Source organism: Colletotrichum costaricense, assembly GCF_030867565.1.
Source record: "Colletotrichum costaricense strain IMI 309622 chromosome Unknown Scaffold_15.1, whole genome shotgun sequence".
Taxonomy (NCBI): Eukaryota; Fungi; Ascomycota; class Sordariomycetes; order Glomerellales; family Glomerellaceae; genus Colletotrichum; species Colletotrichum costaricense.
In genome coordinates this window covers 365,602-381,388 of record NW_026848244.1, presented here as the reverse complement: position 1 = coordinate 381,388, position 15,787 = coordinate 365,602, and the positions used below count along the sequence as shown (strand labels likewise).

Here is a 15,787-nt window from a genome sequence, read left to right as displayed (position 1 = left end):
TTGGGTTGAACACTATCGGCGGGGAGGCTAGACAACTGCTCAATTGCTTCGTGAGAGTTGGCCGCGGTGACCTCAGTTTCGGGAGCGATCAGGTCGCTGTCTAGATGGCCATCTGCGGTTGTTGCTTGACCTATAAAGTCCTCGTACGACTTGTATGATTGCAGCGATGCGACAAGGCCTGCGGAATTGGGATCATGGCGTCCCCAAGCTCGAGTATGATCAAGACTCTTTGTTGGGCATGCGTTGGCTCCTGCCTCCCATGACCATGTCCGATTCTCTGCACCTGGTCTACAAAGCCCCGAGATTCAATCTACGGTGATTGCAGTGAACTTATTATGGGTATTCTCAACAAGGAAGCATAGTTTTTGAGAGAACATCCAACGTAATTACGAGATCCGGTTCTCGACATAACTGACTCCTCGAACCCTGTTGGTTACTCGAGAGGCGGCCAAGTTCTCTCAAAAACATTGAGTTATTCCCTTGAGCGTCTCATACACGCCAGAGGGAGAGTTCGAACAGCTATCCCGGGGGAAGAAGATTTTACCGGCGGTGTAGTTCGGTTTCGGGGATTGATGAACGCCCCTATTCCAAAAGTTCTAGTCGTGTCATGATAGTATGGAATAACACATTTTGAATGCAATGAATACAAGCGTGTAGAACTTAGGTCAAATTGGAGGAAATAAAATTGGAAGAAATCTTGAAAGCAATGGAAAAAGGGACGATTGTCATATTGAAGAGAAGAGAAGAGAAGTGTCAATGCAGAAAGCAACTAACAAAACAAAGTCCAAAACAATCAAGAGCCATCAATGCTCAGCAACTATCAACGAACCAAGGATACCGGAGAAACAAAATCATGACCATGTGCAAATGAAGCAAAAGTCGCGATATCGTGTTCCTGCCAGCATCCAAGAACAGAAGCAAGCCACCGTGTCTCTGTGCCTCACATACGCCACGTCTTCGCAATCTTCAGAAGTCGTCCCCAAATACAGCAAAAGCCAAAGATATTAGCTACTGCAAAATTTGACTCCCGGTGGCACAAATCCCGCCAATGCCAACCAGTAATCAAGCAATCTGGAACGTCTTCGCATTCCATCCAAAAGCCTTCGTCAACCGATGGGCCATCTTACGCGACCGGTACCCCTCGACCCTCGACGACGCGCTGCCGTGCGTGATGTGGAACTGAATCGACTGCTTCCATCTCGAAGTGCCGTCTTCCCGCGGCAAGGGTACGAAGGCGATTGCGGAGCCCTTTTTCTTGTCGGCGGTGAAGCCTACTTCAACCATGGCGGCTATGAACTCGGGCCAGGTGAGGGATCCCTGGTGGACGGACTTATCGAACATTGTTGCCATGACGGTTGCTGTCCGGGAGCTGACGTAGATGACTTCTTGGGGAGGAGTCGAGGGTCCGTCTTCTGTGTCGGGTTTGTCGAGGAGGCTGGCGTCTTGGTTGCGGGGGCCTTCCACGATCTCCTGTTCGTCCTCGTCAGGACGCTGGTTCTCATACTGCTCGTCATCATCTCCATTATGCTCCTCATGCTCTTGATCATCTTCGTGAAGAGATTTGCCGAAGCTAGCCTCGGTTGGCGTAGTTACAGCACCAGAAACCCTGCCTGAGGCCTCGGGGTAGTTGGCCCAGGGATCAGAAGCCTGCGGCTCAGCGTCAGCAAGTACAGACTCATAGTCGCCCGGGTCCTGCGAAGCGTTGAAGGAGACATCGTCGCCGGGAAGATCGAGCTCAGGCTCATTCAAGGAGAGCGATCCGGTCACGGAAGTCGCGAGCTCATCCCACGAAGAATCCCCATCAGGCTTTGACAGCCACGGGGTATTCAGATCGTTGACCCAGGCATCGTGACCCTCCTCAAGCTCCGGCAGGACATCAGACTCCTCTACGACTTTCTCCGGCTTCTTCTTTTTCGGCTTTCTCTTCTTCTTCTTGGCAGGCTCAGCCGACTTCTCCGACTCACATTGACACGACTTCGGGAAGCAGACGTCAAAGTTGACTCTGCTGTTCTCGTAGTGTCCGAGATCCGGAAAGTTGTCGACACAGCTCTGTACCAGGTTCCAGTAGCGGTTTGCAAGAGAGGTGCCCAGCTTCTCCTCAATCGCATTGGCGACCTTGTCCTTTGCCGCGGAAGTGACGAGAGGCTCAGCTAGCCGGTCAATGTCGGGCGCGATCCTGCGGAGGTCCAGGTTCCTCTTGACGGTGGCGAGCTCGACCTCCAGCTCCTTGACGCGTGAAATGTACAGCTGCCCTTTCGTATCGCTCACGGGCGGGAGGCACAGTTGTTTGTCCAGATCAGAGATGAAGCTCACGAGCAGATTGAGGTTAGAGAAGTTGATGCTCGTGTGGAACTCTGAGAACTCAACGCCCTCTGGGACCATGGTCGCAACTCCTGGGACTTTGTTCTTGTAGTATGGGGCCAGCTTCCTGAGCCAGAAGCCGGCGTGTCTATGAGTCAATCCTGGCTTGCAAAGCTGCATACCGTAGTATATCTTGCGATTCTTGCTGTCAATTACTCGATCCTTGACGACTACAACTTCGCTGCCCAAGTGATCGTAAGTGTTTGGGACACGCTTGAAGTACTTTTCTGCTTTGCCGCACTGGAGCCATCGTTTGACGCACTCCAGCAACTTCAGGAACTTGAGGTGAAGGACGTTTGATAGCTCCTGCAGCAGGAAGTCGCGTCGTTTGGCCGTCTTTCGCGAGTTGTCCATTATGTGGATTGAACACAGAAGGACGCGAATGTAGTAAGAGGTGTTGGAATCCTTCTCAGCAGCGCAGTAGGGATCGAAGATGCAGGCCCCGACGTATCTGTCAAGGTCTCCCACGCTGAGTATGTGTCCGCTGGCGTCTGGGACTCTCTCTGGGAGGCTGAGCCACTAGTTCGTAGCCTCCATCAGGAGAATATCAGGCTTTGTCAGAAGTTTCTGCGACCAGAGAATTGTCTCATCCTCCTCAGCTTTGATGAAGTTGATGAAGGGCCGGAGGCCGGAGTCACTAGTGAGTGTGAGCTGAGGAAGAACCTCGTTCCCATGAACCTCTCCTATGTCGTGTTCGTGACATGTGCAGTTTGGGTGTTTGCGATCGGTGGCCAGGACTGTGAGGATGGTGACGAGCGCTCGATGAAGAATCTCTACCCAGAACATCTGTCTCGCGACAATCAGCTCACCAACAGGACCGGGTACCCACAGATGGCGATCCGTTCTGACGCCGGCTATGGCTTCCCAGTAGGCAACGATGTCGGCAGTGCGAGGGTACTCTTCACAGTCCTCAAATACCATGACGTCGCCGTCAAAGTGTTCAAGACACGGGATGAGATGTTCAGCGAATCTTGCGCAGGTGAAGACGCAGTCGCCTTGTGTGCCATTTGGGCCAATGGTGAATTGGCGGGTGAGAGATTGTGTGGCGCGATGTTCAAGAACGTCGAGGAAGACATTGTTGTCTGAATTGGTGATGTCTTCATGATTCCACTCAGGTCCGAGAAAATGAGAAAATCCGGCGCCAGGGGATTGGACGGATCTCAGAACGGGGCACATGGAGCTGTTCCTCAACACGACCTCTCGTCCCGGTCGGTCAAGTCCCTTCCAGTAGGCGACCACGGTCTCACCATGAGCCTCGTACAGTCGGGCTAGCTCACGATGAGTCTGCGTCAGAAGGCTGTTGGGAAACTTCTTGGTCGGGAGGACTGAGCAAATGTGATTTTTGTCCGGTTCCTTAAGTTGATCCATGATTGCTGCCATTTGATCCATGGGACCGAGTAACGAGAAGGCCATGTCGCGATGAGTTCGAGTAACGAGGGTGAGAGCGACGCGGCGCGGTTCATGATATTTCACTCGCGACACAAGTGGGAGACCAAAAAAAAGGATGTAGCGGTCAGAAAATTCGTAGTGCGGCGAGTGAAAGAAGGAAGGAAGCATTTGCAAACGGAAAGCGGGGCATCTGATTGGATATTCGAGTTGGAGGCGCGGGAGCAGACATGTTGACCTGAATATTCATCCGATGCCCTCTGGCTCGGATAAACTTTCCACCTAAAGGAATCCAGAAAGGTGACGTCCAAGTCAAAACGCCAATGATGTATGCATGAGAATTTCTTATTTGGACGTCTCAATCCGCGCGGGTAGAGATGACTGGGGGATAGAAGCAGCTATGGATGAGAGACGATCTCAGGGGTAGTTTGTAGGTGCCCCTATCTGGGTTCCCAAAAGCTTGATGACCTTGAATGTCTATGACCTGGAAGCTTGAGAGTATGAGAATGTGAGGTTAAGAGCACATGGGAGAAATATTGTGGCTCAATATATACTTGGCTGTTCTTGTCGAGAGACTGATGACCAGAGTTGTCTAAGAACAGAAGCTACTGTAACAGCAGAATAAGGTGTTTGCAGCAATGGAATATAAGCTACTGGCATGGCAGCGAAATGCCTTGTGAGGTCTGCGATATTCTCACCCAAACAAGTTGCATTGGGAGCTTTGAGCTGGGAGTCTGGGATGACTGCGTACATGGCATGTTTTAACAACAACTCATCTATAGCAGACTTGCATGATTGTCATTTGGTTTGTCTAGGAGATAGCCAGCCCTCGACTCACTATATCTCGATCAACCAATAAACTCAAGTTTCTGGTTCTTGCTTTTCCAGTAACCAACTAAAGGACAAATTGGGGTGAGTTTCGAGTGAAGTGATGCAATGACAACGCCAACAGCATCAGCTTCCGAGAAACAAATACACAATGAACAATGAAACCATATTTGCCATGAAACCAATCTTTGATATACCATATTGTACGTTGCTCCCGTCATTACATCGATGCCATCATCCAAACATGACAGCCCCTTTGTTCTCCATCCCAGAAAACCCCCCCATCCATAAGAATATTAACACGAAAGAAGTTGCGAGCAAAAAGGGCCTCTCTCTAAAGCCGCTCTATCCACCCAAACAACACACAATCTATCGTCCCCAGCCTCCCAAACACATCTATCTCCCAAACAAACTGAACCTCAACTTCCCCTTTTTTGGGCCCGAGCTGTGCCCGCTCATCGGCCGATCATCATAGCTCATAATACTCGACGCCGGTCTCGGCACCGTCCTGGGCGGACTATTCTGATACATCTGCTGCTGACTTTGCTGCTGCTGCATCATCTGCTGCTGCTGCACCTGCTGAGGCGGCGCATAATCACCGCGCAACGCACGCTCGACATCGAGGTGCTGCCTCTCGTACTCATCGTGCTTAGTCTTTGCATCGACGAATCTCTGCTCGGCTAGACGGCGGCGCTCCTGCAGGAGGCGAAGCTCCTCGTCGTACTGCGCCATCTGACCCTGAGCTTCGTCCATGAGGCGGTGGTACTCGAGCATCTTGCGCTGGAGGGGCTCGAGGACGGATTTGGAGATGCTGGGGCTGTTGACGCGGCTGATGTCGCTGAGGGTGCTCTCGTTCACGGCTGGCGGGGAAGGAGGGCGAAGACCGCCTGCCGGGTTGGGGATGTGCTGCTCTCGCTGTTGCTGCTGTAGCTGCTGGGACGGGAGTCTATCTCTGGGAGAGTGCTGGCTTTCGGGCGGGCCGCGCGGGGACGCGCCGCCGCTCATTTGGGGCGGGTCCGGGGCTCCCGGGGCGCGGCTGCCGGTGGAGGATTGCCGGCGGGCGTGGCGCTCTGTGCGGCGGCGGGAATAGCCGCCCGCTCCTGCGGCGTCCTTGGACGGGCTCCATTCGTCGGGGTTCTCGCCCATGTAGGGCGGCAGCTGGGAGTTGACTGGCGGGGGCTGGGAGCGGCGGTTCTGGGATGCGTTTGCGGCGGCGGGGGGTGCGCGAGGGCCTGCGGCGCGGGGTTGGCCTCCGTTGCGGCCGTTTGTTGGGATTACGCGCTGCTGCATTGCGGTCAGATGGTTTTTTCGGTGACGATGCGGGTTGTGTATGTGCGTGTGTGTTTGTGCGTTGTGTTATGTGATTTTGTGTGTAGGGTGTTGGGTGTTGGGGGGAGGGCGGTCTCAAAAGCCGCCCTTGAGTGAGATGAGTTGCAGTTTGTGAGTTTGGGGAGTGAGTGAGTGAGATGAAGTGAAGTGAGGTGAGTTGGGTGAAGTGAGTTCTTGAGTGCTGGGGTGAGAGAGAGATAAGGGGGTAGGTGGTTGAGGTGTATTGGAATTGAGCGTGGCTGGTGCCTGTTTCGCCGAGCCATTGCTTTTTTTTCTTCTACTACTCTCACTCTCCGATCGATCCCTCATCTCAAAAATTCCCCTAATTGAACTTTACGTCTGTAAACTCACCTGTTGATGGGGCGCCTGCGCGAGCACGGCATCATGCAGCGCAGCGTCAGAGCTAGCCCGCGGATCCTCACCGCCGCTGGGCCCGGTAGTGAAGCGAGAATCGTCGTCGAGGGAAGGGGAACGCGGTCTTCGATACCGGCCGTTCCTGCCGCCCTCGCCGCGGGATTGACGCTGTTGAGAGGAGGACGGGTCGCTGTGGTGGCCGCTGTTGTTGTCGTACTGCTGGCCGTACTCGACAAAGTCGCCGGGGAAGTGGATCGGCGGCGAGCCCTGGGTGTGTTGCTGCTGCTGGAGTCCCATGGCCATGATGGCAAACGAGACGGGATCGATGTCTCTCGCGACGGCGGCGGGGTGGTGGTGGTGTTGGGGCAGAATGGTTGTGAATTTGGTGGTGGTGATGTTGGTGAGGTGCGGATAGAGTTGACGTTTGTTTCTAGTGTTTTGACAGGTTTGACGTGAAGTGAGATTGATCCTAAAAAGACAACTCAAGATGGACTAGGTAAGATAGGCCGGGAGTGACCGTTGAGAACCGTTGGATTGAGGGGCTTGTCTTGTCTCTCTCTGTATGTCTGTGTCTGGTGCCTGTGTCTCAACTCAGACGATGCCAACACACAGAAGAAAAAGAAGCGTGGTTGCAAGATCTCGCCAGGCGCGGAAGCTAACGGGAGAAGGGAAAAGGATGATACTATCCGAACTCAAAAGCAAAAAGAGGAACAGACAATGTACCCGAGCGAGAGAAAGAATTTGGGCTCTCGGACATTTCAGGGTTTGACAACTTGACTTTCGTAAAGATTCAAAGTGGCTGGGAAACGAACACAGAGAGTACTCCGTACTTTCGTATGCACTAACAAATCCCCAACGGCCACTTAAATCGCACCACATTTAATTACGTGCAGCGCTGTTGTGGTGTCGTCCAGCTCGGCGGGGCAGCGCCCATCTTCTCGCGCCTTCAGGCCCCCCCGTGGGCCCCGTCGGGTGTCGACAATTCCAGTGGCTGGGGGGTTCCACTCAACCTTCAACTTTGCGGATACTCGCACTCTCACCTGGCTGCGCCCAAACGTCGCCCAACCTCCACGATTGTCAACTTTGTCTGCCCACATCACCGATATCTACGGCACTCATACATCCTCGGATCCCGAGAAGCTCCAATCAGGCGGAATGAGTGGGATGTATTTTCACCTCCAAGTTTCGCGAATCGCTGGGACTGGGTTCTCCGGGGTGCCACGCCGAGTGGACGATGCTGCCCTGTTCCGTTTTTAGACGGCTGCACTCTTCAATCGACGAATCACCTGGGATGAAGAACATGATGTCGTCGGTCTTTAGAGTGACCGCTTACCTCTTTTTACTCTTTCAGGGCCAACCTTGAATGCTCCATGGCATGCTTTTGTCGCTTCTGAGTTCTCCTGTGGCTGCGCACACTTGTCTCGGGGAAATTACCCCAGCCATTCCATTAAACCACGGCTCTCTGGCAGCAAACGTCCTGCAAGTCACAGGTGAATATGGGGTCGGTGATAAGTGAGAACTTGACAGGGTACGAAGCTAGGATCTTGATCCCACAACACTGTATCCAAGGTCCGGAACAGAGACGGACACTCGGTAGACAAGGGCCGGCTCTCTTTCCGCCGCTTGTTCACGCAAACCCGTGACCGGTGCCGAGAGCCGACTATCTCCGTGCAATACCCACAATTGACCGGCCGATGATGTGGAGACGCTGCGGTTTCATCGCACCGATGTGAGGTTCAGACACCCCCGACGTCTTCTCCAACCGCTCTGAAATTCACTCTCCACATAACAGAGGGATCTCGGCTTACGCTTATACTGCTTATCGCCATCGTACTCATAAACATGCCCCTCAAACTCGAACGTCGTGGTTCGATCCTCTTCCAGTGACTTCAGGAAGTTAACCAAATCCATGTTTCCGCTCATAGCAGCACATACAACGGCGATTCGATAACTGCCAGCCCGTCGAAAATCGGCTATTGCACCTATAGCCAACAAACACTTTACCATACCTAAGTGGCCCCCGAGGCAAGCAAGCTCGAGCGGCGTCTGAGTATCTCTAGCCCTCGGACAATGTTTTGCGCCCTCCTTTACCAAGAGCTTCACCGTTTCGATGTGACCCTCGCCCGCCGCCCACATCAGAGGCGTCCGCGAAAAGAGCTTGTCTCTGCTTTCCAGTTTAGTCTTGTTACCCTTGGCACCACGAAGATGCGCTGTGACTCGCGAAGTTATACCCGACCGGGCAGCGTCAAAGATGTCCCGGCAGTGGCGATCTCCTGCAACTCTGATGATTTCGGAGACCAGCTTGTCTTGTTCATCCGGAAGACAATCCTGCCACTCCTTCTCAGGACCAAGGCACATGGTTGCCAACCCATCAATAGACAATCCCCGTCCAAGGCAAATGCGAACGCATTCACGATCGCCGCCGTATCCAGCAGCCCAAAGGACGCTCCCATATTGCCCACTAGCGACGTTCGGGTTCGCACCCCTCTGCAGCAAGAGTTGAAATGCGCTCAAATTCCCTGAAGCACCTGCAGCATGAAGAGGTGTTCCAACTTTACCTTTACCAAAGTTGATGTCGGCACCATATGTTAACAGAAGCTCGATGCATGCCAAGTTACCTGCATATGCTGCACATTGAAGTGGTGTGGCCAGGCCAGCGACTTTGTTACAGCTGCGATCAGCCTCAGTATCGGGCGGTATGTTACGCGGCGTCTTCCGCAATATCACTTCCAACACGTCTGGGTCACCCTCCATAGCTGCGCATTGCAAGAGACTGCCGGATCTTCTGCTGACGGGATAGAGACTTGCGCCGCGGTCAATCAGCCACTCCATCGTCACCGGATCCTTAGCTTTGTAAGCGCAAAACATGGCTGGGGTGTCGCCAAACAAGTCGCAAGCGTCAATATTCCCACCATTGTTTAGTATTAGATCCATCGACTCCAGAGCCCGATGAAGAACTCCGTAGTGAAGAGGAACGCGGCTCCCTTTACTGTGTCCATTAGGATCATGGCCAGCATCTAGAAGACGCTGGACGACGCGCCACAGGTTCCATTGTATTGCGTGGTGGAGAGGCCGATCGATATAGTGTCCGTTGAGCAGTCGTTCCTTGGTGGCTGGTCGACCGTCGTCGACAAGCTTACTGCCGTCTCTGATGTGAATGTCCCACGCATAGCCCTCCACTGGTGTTGCAGGCCCATGGCAGCCTGCCACACGGTGCCAGTTTATGTAAGCTCCATCCTTGTGATGCAACAATGCGAAAATCAAGTCGTCAAGACTGCCACGGTCGGACTCTGTATTCGCATCCCTCGCGTGGTGGACCCAGTTTAGAGCAGAGTACAGCAGGAAGGGAACCTCTTCCAAAATGTGTGGCCCGAGGCGGCTGACGTCGTTCTGATCCAACAGACACGCAACACCTTTGGCGGCCATGAAAAGGTGTCCCTGTCCAGGTGTTGTGTAGAATGTAGATGCCGGCCCATTACGCAGATGTTCAGAGACAAGATAGTCCTTCACCGAGGCATGCGCTAGCCGCATTTCTCGCTTCTTCTTTTCGCCTTCGCCGCTGGTGGAAATCGACACTATGCTCGAGCAAAGAGAAAGGAGCTGATGCAAGTAGACTGTATTTTTACTCTTTTTTGCTCGAGGGTAGTCTTTGATCGATATGCTGATGATATTCATGACTTCGCTGACCTGTAGAGGCCTTCGAGCAAAGGCCAATGCTACTAGGACGCCTCGAACTCGCGCTGCCGACTTGGCATCAATATTCATGAGGATTCTTTCATACGTCGATGGCAAGTCCGACGGCAAAGAGGCTAGGGTCTCGTCGACTTGTTCGGAATCAGTGCACTTTTCCAAAGAGTCTAGTTGGCAATGCACCCAACGAAACCTTGATCATCCCAGGTTAGCTGCTTCTTGTCTTCTGGTAAGCAATAAAGGAAAGAAGGAAGGATAACCTACATTCCACCGGCCATTTCAATTAGCTGGGTTTCCACTTTAGCTCTATCTTCCCCTGTCCACTCCTTCATTTCTTCCGAGTGGTGAATTCTTTGTCGAACATAGGCTGCAATATCCTGATCAACATGGGCGCCACACAATGGTAACTCCGTTGAGGAAGCTGACAGGACCTTTTCAATCTGCTGTTCTCGGCGGCTCAGGAGGACTAGGTGAAGATTGCGCACCAAGTGCAGCTCTTTGAAGATGTCCAGCAACTTTTTACGTTCCGAGCACTCGTCTATCGCATCGACTACAAGGAATACTCGATGAAAACACCCCATAGCGGCTACTGTCGCTTCTAAGAACTCTTCAAGCCCTGGCTGTTGATCTTGGGCTTCCGGAAATCGATTGCGGAAACCGAGAAGAATATCAAAGGCCGCAGGCTTCTTTGCAGCAAGTTGGGCGATGCATGTACGTAGAAATGACTGGGCTTCTTGCTGCGACTCGTTGGAGAAATCGAAGTACGAGTAAACAACAGCTGACGTAGATGTTTGGGCTTCGCTTAGCAAAGATGTCACTATGGTCGAGCTTATGATGGTCTTTCCGGCTCCCGGCATGCCGGACAACCATAAAGTACCCGGGTTTTCCTTCCAGTGTTCGAATTCGGGCGTCTTCAATATCCATTCTCCTGTGCCTGGATGTCGCTTTTGTAGAGCATTTTTCAGGCTTTCCCAGACGTCGGGTGGATTCAACCAACCAAAAATCGCCTTGTTCGACTCGGACTCAACGTGTTGTCTCATGTAGGATTCATGTCTATCCAGCGTGCGACGGATATCCAACACAACAGCCCTGATTCGATCAGTTTTCCTACCAGTGTCTGTTGCATACTGGGATCTTACATTGACTGTGTCTGAACAGCAAGGCCAAGTTGTGCCCGAGTTGATGCTATATTGGAGAGAGTTCGGTCGATCTTCCTCTTCCGTATTGGCCATGACGCTGACGGGATCTCTCCTAGGAGATTGGAGACTTCGATAACATCCTTTTGGCAACACGCCACAATGCTGTCTTCTCCTTCCAACATCTCCCGCAGAGCTTCTGCATGTCCAGACTTCGGTCTGTCGGGATCGCTGTCTAGGACTACATCCAGTAGCTGCTGAAGGACGCGAACGAGGTCGCGCATCTCCCTCGCCAATCTTTTATGGGTGTCTTTGGCATCTCTGAAATCTGCGTAGATCTTGTATACTTGGATGGTGGTCTTGAGTGCCACATCGATCAGCTGCAAGATGGCAGCGGCCCCGCCGACTGCTTCCATGATGACTCCCTGAACTCGGGAAAATCGTCGATAAATTTGTATGAAGAACCCGGAGATGAGAAGGCAAGGGGCTTGTTTATATCGATTCAACCTGAATACAGCTCACTCTGGCTGCCTCGCTGCGCCCACCCATCCAATTTATGCGCACGCACCCGAACGGTGAGGAGGCAGCCGCAGAAAAGGCGACGTTCGGCTTGACGAAGTAGCCTGTAGGATTGCAACGACTCAGCGGCAAGAGTTACCCACTTTGCTGTTCCGCAGGGGCAACTGAGCCAATTCTATGCCGGCGAACTGAGGATTGTGTGGCAGTCATGTGGCTTATGGCAAGTGATTGCAGATTGGCGGGTCTGAGCCTTCTACCCCCTTGTCGTCGGTCGCCATAAGCCAGCGAAAGGAGAAACGGGCGTTGGCCAAGGATCACACGGCAGCCTGAGCTTCTTCCTTTGCCGCTGCGGGAGGATAGGTAGGCTGAGCTCAATGTCGAAGCTGCACCATTAAATGAGGCGGTTCGAAGTATGGTGGTGCGCCGATCGTGGGGACTTGGCCGATTGTCCCCGCCTTTGCTCTTTGGGTATTAATCGGCAGCTCAGTTTGATGCAGAGACTGGAAGAGCCAATACGGCGGGAATGCAAACATGGTGTTGAAGAAAAGCGAAACCAAGCCATTATTGTTGAAGCCAAAGAGGATGCTGCCTAGTACTGCAGGTAGTATGGCGCTGCTGCCCTAGCGGCCGTGAAAGCCTCGTTTGTCGCCTCGAAAGATGGCTGTGCATGAGGAATTGGACGTGTTCGGGGTTGAAGCATGAAGCCAAGATTTCACAGAAGATGGGTGTACTCGCAAAGATTCAACAAAGAAGTTAGAAGAAGAACAGCATTATTGAGGCACGAGAAGTCCTAGGGCAGGTTGCCTTCCATCTGACCTGACCATTATCCCACAGCTTCCTTCCCCAGATGCTTTCCCTTCTGGGCATGCCTTCCCGAATTTTAGACCCGACAGGAAGGATGGGTGGATAAATCACGTGCGCTAACCTTCTTCTGGAGCGCGTAAGTACGTAGTGACAGGGGAACCTATGGAAGCCAACGGCCGAAGCCCCACCCTGATCCCACTGTCATCGCGTCGCGTAAGGCACCTTCCTTGAGGTTCCCGGTCGTAGTTTCCGCGCCAAACTTAATAGCTTGATCCTCTTACGTCAGCAGCACCGCCCGGATGGGAGCAGGAACGACAGTGGAGAGCACCCGCACCGCACCTGCACTCAACAGAGCAGAAACCAAAGGCCAAAGCTCCTCCCGCGACCGAAGCTGCCCAGCACCGCACGCCTCGTCTTCTTCTCATTTCACCTCAGAAAACGTCGCCGAGTCAATCACTCTGCCTTTACCACCGCGCAATTGGCTGCAACCTGTCCCCGTTCATCGTGCGCTCTTTTTTTGCGAATCAATTGGTTTTCCAATCCAGGAATCGTCATCGATATTGAACGATTTCGACTGGCGCAAGCCAAACGATCCACGCCATCCGAGCGCCCAAACGCCTCGCCCATCACCAGATATCATCTAGATTAGATTCCTCCATCATGGCTCGACTGGCTGAATCTCCTGCGCCGCCTAACGGCACTCAGTCGGTCAAGAAACCTCAGAGCACGAAGAACGGCGCATTCAACACCTTCCTCTCATCACCGGGCAAGCCCTCCGGCTCTCAGTCGCCGCACCCGAACAAGCGCATCAAGAGCCTCGCGCCCACTGGAACTCCCCGTTCGGATGCATCGCGATCCCGTTCGCCGCCTTCGCAAAACCCCTCTCCGCGCCTCCCCGTAAGCCCTTCGCCGCGCAAGGCTTTGAGCGATACCGCCGACGACGTGGATACTGCCGACCGTAGCACGCCTGCCGATACCGTTACTGCCGCTGCTCCTGCCGAGAACGATACCTCAGAGCCGACCTCGTCCACTGCCCCAGTAACTGCCATGGAGGCTACCCCTGACGCTGAAGCCTCCGGGTCTACACCGGAACCCAGTGCACCCCGGACTGGCGTTGTGTCCTCTGTCCGCAAGACATTTTCCAACGTGGTCAACAATATAACTGGACAGCGCACTGGTACTACAACTGTCACAACAACTTTTGAACAGACCATCGTGAGCCGCAAGCGCAGTAGAGAGCCGAATGTAGAGGAAAGCCCTGCTCCTGCTGATAAGGAGGCCGATCAAGAGATTGAGGCTGCGAATGGCACTGAAGGCAACACCACTATCCAGCTCGGAAACCAGTTTGAAGCCGAAGTAGAGGCTGAGGAGATTCGCGCAAAGAGCCCAGTCAAGGAGGCAGTACAAGGTATGCTACATGTCCTTTTTGACAGGGATCAAGGCTAACTGGCTGTAGTGGCTTCTCCTGCAGCAGAGGATGCCGAGATCAACGTTGCCACGTCCATTGATAACGCCGACACTGTTGAGGCTGCTCCTACGGAGAACTCGGCTACGAATGCGGCGGGCGACGAGGACGTAGAGATGGACGACCCAAAGAACGGCATGTTCGTATTTGACAAGATCCTTGGCCATCGCCGCGATCCTAACGACAAAACCCTTTTTCAAATGCACATCAACTGGAAGCACGACGATCCCACGTGGGAGACTGAACAGACTATTCACGAGGATGCCGAGGAAGCACTGTTTGCGTACTGGAACAGCCTCAAGGGTGGCAGGCTAGGTGCCATGGCCGACAAGAATCTCTGGCACGCTCTCCGAGTAGAAAAGCATAAGCAGAAGCCTTCTGGCGCAGTCCAGCTCTACGTTTGCTGGATTGGCTCCCCTGAGCGATCATGGGAGCCTGAGTCGCAAGTCGAGGTGTATGCCCGACAGCACGTCGAGAACTATTGGAAGTCCAAGGGTGGGCGCGAGAAGTGCATCAAAGCTGTTGCCATGCCTGTCAAGAAGGGACGCGGTCGGCCTCGCAAGAACAATGCTGCCGAGCCAGATGTCGAGGTTGAGGTCTTGAAAGAAGCTTCAAGGGAGCCTAAGCCCAGAGGCAGACCCGGACGCAAGCAGAAGCGTGACGACACCGCGGCTGAAGAGTCGCAGCCTGAGAAGTCTGAAGAAGCATCCGCTGCAGAGGATAAGCCCGAGCCTGCGGCCAAGGAGCAGTCTGAAGCAGACGAAGAGCCCCCCAAGAAGCGTGCTCGCGGCCGTCCTCGCAAGGTTAACGCATGAAGTTGTGGCGACTTGGGCGAACCGGTGTAGTGACTTTGATGGCCGATCTTAGACATGATAAGCTCAATAGCATGATCGCGGTGAGAGCGACAGAGGCGAGACTTTTTGTCGAAAAAAGATGTCTGGAATAAGAGAGAGGTTTGCTGGGCAATTGCGAGGATTTATTATGTATTATACGCGGTTCCCATTTTGCGCTCGTAGCTATGACGGTTCTCAACAGGTATCAATAAGATGACTTGGCTTCAAAGTACGCGTCGATTCAACGCGATTTTTGCGACACGATATCTAGTGCTTGGCTAGGCGTAGGAGGGAAGACAAGATCCTCTTCAGAAACCTAGAATGATTTTCCCAGCACATCAATGAGCATCAAACCATTACATGATAGTAGACGAGGATCGTTGGTTTGTTGCGCCGGCTATGTCGACGTACATCCAAGACATGGCCTCGTCTGAATCAATTAACCGCGCAACTGTTCTTCCGGAGCAATCGCGATCGCTTGAAGAAAACGGAAGCGTTATCTACCTACTTGGTTGTAGAGCGGACTGGGATGTACTCTTCTTGTGATTGTCATCGTTTTAGCGATTGAAAATCGGTTACTTGATCGTTTCACATCTATCTTGAAATCTGGTTTCCCGAGTGTTTGGTTTACTTAGTAGGTATCTTATATCTGACACACTCTTGATATACCCGTCCACTAAACACATTCTTTGAGAAGAAATTCCCAATTAATTGCATTCCATCATCTCAATACTGGGCGAATCAAATGGGAGAGTGACATGGCCCACGTAACCCGTCGTAACTCATCAGACGTTCGTCAACGCGGTGAGAAGTTCTCTGCCAGGGATGACCATGGCATCAACGTCATCAAGATAGCTGTTAACGACACCGCCTCCAGGCACTTGGCGATAGATGCTCATCTTTAGATTCGTTATAGAGCTTTCGCATTATTCGACGTCGGCAGAAGTGGCCTTACGACCAGACGACTCATCCAGCCGTAGTACAAGACGAATAAAATTGAAAGAGACAAGTGTCCACGGATGGGATAATCTTATAAATTTTGGAATATCATTATGAGATAGATTGAAAGAGATGACTCCTTT

General features: G+C 52.8%; 5 protein-coding genes across 5 annotated transcripts; 1 reads left to right on the top strand and 4 right to left on the bottom strand.

Annotated features, from left to right (window-relative positions):
- Positions 1-1,062: 1,062 nt before the first annotated feature.
- On the bottom strand, positions 1,063-2,715 carry CCOS01_12474 (uncharacterized protein; the record flags this gene model as incomplete). The annotated part of the gene is made up of 1 exon (XM_060460623.1): positions 1,063-2,715. The coding sequence occupies one exon, from the start codon at positions 2,713-2,715 to the stop codon at positions 1,063-1,065; it is 1,653 nt and encodes a 550-aa protein (XP_060308671.1).
- A 165-nt stretch (positions 2,716-2,880) lies between these two features.
- Positions 2,881-3,729, bottom strand: CCOS01_12473 (uncharacterized protein; the record flags this gene model as incomplete). Its single annotated transcript, XM_060460622.1, has 1 exon — positions 2,881-3,729. One exon carries the CDS (start codon positions 3,727-3,729, stop codon positions 2,881-2,883), a length of 849 nt encoding a protein of 282 aa, XP_060308670.1.
- Positions 3,730-4,971: 1,242 nt separating this feature from the next.
- On the bottom strand, positions 4,972-6,561 carry CCOS01_12472 (uncharacterized protein; the record flags this gene model as incomplete). Its single annotated transcript, XM_060460621.1, has 2 exons — positions 4,972-5,859; positions 6,256-6,561. The coding sequence occupies 2 exons, from the start codon at positions 6,559-6,561 to the stop codon at positions 4,972-4,974; spliced, it is 1,194 nt and encodes a 397-aa protein (XP_060308669.1).
- A 1,413-nt stretch (positions 6,562-7,974) lies between these two features.
- On the bottom strand, positions 7,975-11,500 carry CCOS01_12471 (pfs domain-containing protein; the record flags this gene model as incomplete). Its single annotated transcript, XM_060460620.1, has 3 exons — positions 7,975-10,141; positions 10,213-11,037; positions 11,088-11,500. 3 exons carry the CDS (start codon positions 11,498-11,500, stop codon positions 7,975-7,977), a joined length of 3,405 nt encoding a protein of 1,134 aa, XP_060308668.1.
- A 1,206-nt stretch (positions 11,501-12,706) lies between these two features.
- Positions 12,707-14,687, top strand: CCOS01_12470 (chromo domain-containing protein; the record flags this gene model as incomplete). The annotated part of the gene is made up of 3 exons (XM_060460619.1): positions 12,707-12,911; positions 13,057-13,815; positions 13,879-14,687. 3 exons carry the CDS (start codon positions 12,707-12,709, stop codon positions 14,685-14,687), a joined length of 1,773 nt encoding a protein of 590 aa, XP_060308667.1.
- Between the last annotated feature and the right edge of the window lie 1,100 nt (positions 14,688-15,787).